The sequence below is a fragment of the Eschscholzia californica genome, unplaced genomic scaffold (genome assembly GCF_041429995.1).
Source record: "Eschscholzia californica isolate CP2 unplaced genomic scaffold, dmEscCali1.0.p SCAF_4, whole genome shotgun sequence".
Taxonomy (NCBI): domain Eukaryota; kingdom Viridiplantae; phylum Streptophyta; class Magnoliopsida; order Ranunculales; family Papaveraceae; genus Eschscholzia; species Eschscholzia californica.
In genome coordinates, this window is record NW_028238461.1 from 55006875 (window position 1) to 55014505 (window position 7631).

At 36.9% G+C, this 7631-nt stretch overlaps 1 protein-coding gene across 3 annotated transcripts; it reads left to right on the forward strand.

Annotated features, from left to right (window-relative positions):
* Positions 1 to 1162: 1162 nt before the first annotated feature.
* Positions 1163 to 7072, forward strand: LOC147546382 (P-loop NTPase domain-containing protein LPA1 homolog 2-like). Of its 3 annotated transcripts, none has more exons than XM_086673976.1 (8): positions 1163 to 1552; positions 1808 to 1974; positions 3128 to 3450; positions 4122 to 4203; positions 4693 to 5118; positions 5333 to 6070; positions 6259 to 6369; positions 6475 to 7072. In XM_086673976.1, exons 2-8 carry the CDS (start codon positions 1834 to 1836, stop codon positions 6862 to 6864), a joined length of 2211 nt encoding a protein of 736 aa, XP_086530102.1. In that variant the 5' UTR covers positions 1163 to 1552; positions 1808 to 1833; the 3' UTR covers positions 6865 to 7072. The 3 variants fall into 3 exon arrangements, with proteins under 3 accessions (XP_086530102.1, XP_086530103.1, XP_086530104.1); XM_086673977.1 differs by having other exon boundaries at positions 1224 to 1552; positions 1815 to 1974; XM_086673978.1 differs by lacking the exons at positions 1163 to 1552; positions 1808 to 1974; positions 3128 to 3450 and having other exon boundaries at positions 4140 to 4231.
* Positions 7073 to 7631: the final 559 nt, after the last annotated feature.

Here is a 7631-nt window from a genome sequence, read left to right on the forward strand (position 1 = left end):
TACCCGCGCCCGACAATGTCCATGGACGCCCGCGCCCGAAGATGGGTACTACCCGCCCAGCCCGATGATTTTTCGTGGGCGGGCTCGGGTGAAAAGCTCTGCCCGCCACCCCGCCCATACCCGAGCCCGATATACTCACCCGACGGGTGCCTATAGATGCCAATCACTTTGAGTGTCGATTATACTTCACTATAAAGCCCAAAGTAGATTTAAGGTTTCTCCCAAGATATATAAACTACATATTGAAGCAACCCTAATAGTTTACCACATTGAATCTGAAAAATTCGGTAGCATAGAGAGAGAGAAAAAGAATCTACGTTGTCTCTCTAGCCGTTTCTCTCTTATTTACTAGACCTTCTTGTGCCAACCTTCTTCTCTATTAAATAAGTTATTGGGATCATCTTCCATCTCTATGTAGTGGTCAAATTTTAAGATTATTTTGATGTGAAGGAAGAACAAAGAAGAACTAATGAAACATACAAAGACAAGAAAAAAAGTGGAAGACAACCAAGTCTCATGTTTGCATATATAGATCTATATCAGTTGTTGATTTCTTATGTTACGGAATCTGAGTATTTCTTTCATTCTTGATTTATAAGTTTTGTAAAGTTTTGGTATCAATTTGTTTAAAGAAGCTTATTTGAACAATATCAAATTTCTAGAGTTTTCTGATCTGGTAAAAAAATATCAGATAAAGAAACCCGATGCCCGATTTGCCCGAAGCCCGACTTGCCCGATGCTTTAGTGGGCATGGGCGGGCTTTGATCATAGGAGATTTCAGAAAAGCCCGCCCGAATCTGCCCGAGAACCCGAGTGGGCAGAGGAGAAACTTACCCGACCCGCCCGAGCCCGACTCAGAATTACCCGCGGGTGCCCATACCCGCCCGATTCCCACCCCTAGTTAAGAGTATATAAAAACTCTATATTCTAAATTTTTAGTTAAAAAAAAACAATTCGTATCTTTAACATGTTCTTAATGGGAAGACTAATTATCTCTACCCTTTGAAATGGTAAAAAATAAATATTTAACATAGTAGGTAGTAGTTCAACAAAAAAAAAAAATACTAGGTAGCAAAATTTAAATATTTTTCCTTTTCAAATTAGAAAATGTCAAACTTGAATTTTTGACTTATAATAATGTGCCCTAGATCAGATGACCTTTATAATTACAAAACTACCATCACCATAGAATCTTAAATGGTGGGCCGCCTAACTCAGGATTCGCAAGACGCGGTTCCTGCTTACCTATAAAAAGGAGGTGTGTCTTCGCTAGATTTTTACGCTCCAACAAAACCCTCACTTTTCAAAGAAATTTTTGTTGTTTCGCCCCATTAGTAGAGAGAGAAAGTGAAGAAAAAAAAACAGGGGAAGAAAAAATCGTCGACTCTCTTTAGTTTTTTCTCTCTCTGATTCGTGGATCATGGACCATAAAATGTCAAGATCTTAATTTGAAGCTTTTATTAATGGCGGATCGTCTCTCTGAAAAGGCTTAATTTGAAAACCTAAGGTTTTGTTTCCGTTCAAGTATCAGATCAGTTTAGATCTTATTAAGGTTCGTCTCATCAAGATCTTTTCTTAGGTTTTCTCTGATTCAGTGATTCTCATCTTGTTAATAAGATGTGATTATATAGTTTTAAACCTACATTGTTTGAATTCATGAGATTTGCATGTTTCTTTTCGTTCAATTTTGTTCGATTCATGTTTTAAATTGCATTTCCATTGGAATAGCGATCAGGAATATCTTGTTTTGTTTCAGGAGAATTATTTTCCTTTTTTATCTTCATTGCTAAGTTTAGTCATTTTGTAGTTTGGAGATTCGGAAGTGTATCAGAAATGGCGGAGGTGCCAAAATTGTTGTATCTAGTAGTCATCGACGATGATGAAAAGAAAGAGGGAAGCGGATTCAGATACACAAGGTCTATGCTCCAAAGCACTTTGCAACTAATTGGTTGTAAAGCTCGTCATGCCTTCAAGGTAAAAAAAAAAAAATTCTGTCTTGTGAATTGATGAAATTTAGTACTATTTGTTTTGATACCGAAAGATGATTGAAATTTATGGATTTGATTAAGTCGTTTCCTTAAAAAATACTAGGTCACAAGTGAAAAAGACAAGTTGTTTGAAGTTTAGGTTTACTTGGTCCTACACTCTTATCTCAATGGTGGATGTTCAATCGTGCTTGCCTATCTTGTTTTAGACTTGGTTTTTCTATACTTTGCAATTTTTATTAGTTTTTGAAGATTATGGTTTGATATTGTCCTATTTTCTTCATATAATGTAAAAGCTGCTGAGCCATGGGACGTCCTTCATATGCAATTCAATCACGACCTAGGATTATCTGACGCATGTTATGGATTGTCTCTAGGGTTTTTTTCTATTCAACCCTAGGAATTTTTTGTTACCTGAAAACAAGGTCATTATAGATAGATCATATTCTTTTAGTCTATCCTCTACATGCCTGTACCTGTCTCAATTTGGAAATTACTTCTAAGACTTTATTTGGTGTTTTCTGGAAATGGAAGTTATGTATAAATGCCATGGTTCATGAATTGATCACCTCCAAATGGCTTTGTCTCGTATTAATGTCGTTAAAGGTCAAGTTCCTTTCTTCACCCTTTGAAATTTAACAAACTATAATTACTCAGGAATTACCCATGGAGTATTGGTTGAGATGATAGCTAAATGGAAACAGTAAGCTGCCTATATTTAGTTATTTGTCTCGAAATTTGTTGAACTTCTTGATAGTAGGCAACTGATCTCTTTTAGTTCTGTTGTAACCTGGTATTTTTATTAATTAGGGGAATTCATCAAAATAATCCTTTGAGATCATAGGATCTTCTACTTGAACTGTTGTATGAATGTAATCTCGTACTGGAAACATAGTTATAAATTACTGACCATTTAAAGGGTAGTGGTGTTACTTGTATATAGTAGTCAAGTACTGGATTTTCTCGTACATAATGGATATACTAGAAATGTACTTTCTCTGTTAGACATTTTACTTCCTATCATGAGCACCATGAAACCTTTCTGAGCATTTCAAATGGAATATAATACAAGTGTCTCTAACTATATTGTCCTCTTATATACAGTAGGGAAGTGACTGAAGTACAAATTTTTTGTTGGCCAGATTAGCCGAAGGGTTTTTGAAGTGACGAGGAAAAAAATCACAGACAATGTTCTGCCTCCTGAGGGGGTGGAACATTCGGGGTTTGATGTTTCACGAGTAACATCTGAAAAGGAGAATGTCAGTCCTGGAGGGGCTGAAGGTGTCACTATCAACCAAACATATTTGATGAAAGAAGATGATGACAGTAAACCATTTGAGCTGTACAAAAGACTCACAACTGTTGTTGTCAAAAGAGAAATGTTCTTTGATGTTGTTTGTGACGCTCTTTCAGATTATAAGTACGTAGGTGCTAATCAGAGGGCAGATCTTGCTTTAGCATGCAGGTATAGCATCTTATCTCCTGTACAATGTTCAAAGAGAAAATATTTGACTTTCTTTCATCTATATTGGCGTAGCTGAACTAACTTCTGTTAATCTTGATATCCAGAAAATATACTTATAGCAGTATTCTAATTGGTACTATAAATCGTGCCTATTTGAAGGAAATTATATTTTGGTTCTCAATTCATCAAAACCTGTCTGGATTGATTATTTTGCAAAAACTTGATTTGTTTTTCAACTCAAGAACTTGCTTTAAATCTCGAGCTTTTTCTTTTATGAAAAAATTCATGTCTCACACATTTGGTATTCGTCTGACAGCAAGTTTAATAATCTTTCTAGAAAAGCTGTACATAGCCGACGCGATCCGGATACCCTATATCACTAATTCCCAGGAGCACCATGCTTAGACAACCAATTCAACCCACTTTTTGAATATGACTGTGATATTGCATTAAGCCAAACACAGTATTTTACTTTTAGATCATAATGACTTTTGGACATGTATGACCTTATGAGGCTTCTGGTGTTACTTTTTGAAACTAAATTGCTTGTTAGAGTAACATCTATTAAGATTATTATTTCTAATATTTTTTTGCCATTTTCAGTTTTCAAAGAAGTTTCGTGTGTATGATTCATTTATTTTAGTCACTTAAGTGCCGTTTTGGTGTCCCAGAATTCGAGAAAGGAAGGAATCTATGACTGTGCTTTTATGTGGTACAAGTGGGTGTGGCAAGTCGACTTTGTCGGCGCTGCTGGTATGTCCATTCTTTCTTCTTAGAGAAGGTAAATTTGATCCTGTTATGGTTTTGGATTTTGAATGAGTACTAAAGGCCACGCTTCTTCCCTTCTCTTTTTACTTCTTTTATACTTTGTGTGCGATATAGAACTGATACTTATAGTCTCGTTCCCATCGTGCAAGTTAAAATATCCTTCGTATATTTATCTTAACCGAAGGTGACATGATCATGATATAAATTTATCTGAGAGTTGTTAAATAGTAAAGACCCAAAACAAAATCAATAAACAAATGAAATCCCGAATTTGATGGGTTACCAAGTTGACATGGTGGCACCATGGATGCACAATGTGTGCAGGTTATGCAACATCAACTTTAAGGGATAAAGTGAGTTGTACATAACTAGGCAGAGTCTGGGTGACCTGTCTGTTTGATTCATGCATCATTAACAATATTAATCTTGCTATCCCTCTAAACTGAAATACCATTTCTGAAATGTTCTTTTCAGGCAAGCAGATTGGGCATTACAACTGTGATTTCTACTGATTCCATCCGGCACATGATGAGGAGTTTTGTCTCTGAAACGGAGAATCCTCTACTTTGGGCTTCAACCTATCATGCTGGTGAACATTTAGATCCTGCTGCAGTTGCAGAGGCAAAAGCTAAAAGGGATGCTAAAAAGCTAGCGCGTGTTTCTAAATCACTCCCCAAGGATGGATCATCTGACATAACTCAAAATGGAAAACCTAATATTGGAGCATCTGATACAAAGCCATCCGGTAGTGATTTGATTGGCTCAAAAAGAATGGCTGTTGAGGGATTCAAAGCACAAAGTGAGATGGTCATTGACGGTCTTGATCGGCTAATAACTGCATGGGAAAAGCGGAAAGAGTCGGTGGTTGTAGAAGGTGTTCACTTGAGCCTCAATTTCGTGGTGAGTAAACTAACCAAGAATAATACTATCAAACCTTTTCAACTCATATGCTATGAATGACAATTTTAACTTCCAAAATTGATTGGATATCCTCCATTTGACGTGTGTCCTGTTTAGGAGTATAGGTGTGGAGTAACATCCCGATCTTATAAATAAAATTCAATTAATACAACCTCTAATTTGTAGGATCTAATTTTTTTTCTTGATTTGGCAGATGGGACTTATGAAGAAACATCCATCGATCATGCCATTCATGATTTACATCTCAAATGAGGATAAACACATGGAACGATTTGCAGTTCGTGCAAAGTACATGACATTAGATCCAGCAAAGAACAAATATGTAAAGTATATCCGGAACATTAGAACCATCCAAGAATACTTATGCAACAGAGCTGATAAGTATCTGGTTCCAAAAATAAACAATACTAATGTTGACAAAAGTGTAGCAGCAATCCATGCCACTGTCTTCAGTTGTCTACGTAGGCGAGAGGCAGGAGAACATCTCTATGACTCCAGCAAAAATACAGTTTCTGTAATAGATGAGGAATTCAGGCACCAGTGTGCTGCTAATTCGTTAAGCTCAAAGGGAATGTTTCAACTGATTCAGAGGAAAGGATCTTCGAGACATCTAATGGCTCTTCTAAATACTGATGGGTCTGTTGCAAAGGCTTGGCCTGTTGAATCTGATGATAATGGAAAACCCATCTCAGGCCATGGTAGTGAAAGGGGAATCGGGAATCCTATGTATGGACCGTTGCAAATCAGTAAGGCAGAGCCAGTCAATCTTCAGTTTGGAAACTTTGGAATCAGCTCGTTTCCTAATGATACCGGAGGAGCCAGTTATGCTGGAAGTATGGATGAATCAAGAGGTGATGGGACTGACTCTGGTAGCAGATACTCTTCCTGCTGCAGCTCGCCAAGAATAACGTCAGATGTGGCTGCTAAGGAGGTATAACAAGTACACTATATATATATATATAACTTTCCTGATATAAGATACTAACGTAAGAGATAGAAGTGACATAAGCCTAGAATCATTGATCACAACTTAATGTGATCCTCTTATTCTTCAACCAATCCTACTGCCATTTCCTTATTAATTGTTCTGGTTTTACGAGTTCTTCTGTTTGTTTCCAGTTGAAAGAGGAACAGTCAGTATCTGGCAGCGAAGAAGAACCTGATGACCCTTCTGAAGCAGATACAGATGACGATCTTAGTGATGCAGATGATGAAAATAATGACGAAGAGGTAAGAATAAGTTTCAGGTTTCTGACTTGAATTATGTCTGGCTAAAAGATTTATCTATGTGAATGTTACCTCATTTATTAACCCAATTCAACGTAAGAACAACAGATGGAAGGGTCGGTAGATGAAGAGTCAACAAAGTCCGATGAGGAGTATGATGATCTTGCAATGAGGGATGGGCAAGAAAATGGATATTGGTCAGATGATGAGAGGGAATATAACAAAGTGGTGTTGCCTGTGCTTGGAGAGGACTTATTGCTTGCCGATCAGAACAATGAAGATATGGGTGGTGGTGAAAAATACAAAGAGAACCTGAACCATTTCACGAAAAACAATAGAAATCCTTCATTTAAGCCGTCGTTGGAGAAGAAGTATGCGAGCATGAAATTGCCGAATAGGAATACCAGATTCAGAAAACGTTCACTCAGCATTCCAGCAACGGGTAAGCATGGTACTATGGTGAAAGGGCCGATTCTTTCTGGAACACCTGAGAGGTAGCGGAAAGGAAAATAGGTGAACTTTTTTTGTAGAACTCTTTCATTTCCGAAGTATTTTGGACACTTCTTTTTCTCTTCCTGTTTTAAAATTACAGTTTTCATAAGTACTGTGTTTTTGGGGATGGCAGTGAAGATATTAGATTTCCCTAGTTTCTTGTCCGTACCTAATTAAAATGGTAATATAAGATTTAGCCAGTTTCTCATTGATATATATATCCTGCACAAAAAGTAATTATGAACAATTATATAACGAAATTATGCCCTTCTGTTTTGCTAAGAGTGAGTGGCATCTCAAATCTGTCTTTGTTGGGTATCTAAAAATCCAGATGGGTCACGTTGTTGATACATATAGTTTATACAAAGATATGTGTATGATACACAAACCAGACCCAATCAAACTGAACTGATCAGTTTTTCTGGCCAAACCAAACGCGTTTGGCCAGCTTGGTTTCCCTAGCCTAGGTGAAAGACTGATAAACTTGAACTGGTTTGGTTTGACTTCTTAAAAACGGCCATGCCCCTTCCTTCAACAAAAAAAAAAAATGGCCAAGCCTATACGTATGCTAGAGATTATAAAACAAGAAAGAAAATTTTGGAACATGTTTTGATTTTGACTCCAAAATTTAATTTATAATTTTCTTTGTACGAAAACTAAATAATTGAAATATTAAAATGAAATCTAATTTGTTTTCTCAATTTTCTTATGCCCGGTTTGGTCTATCCGAATGGCAGCTGGCATGGTAGGGTGGCCCATTAGTACAGGGAAGT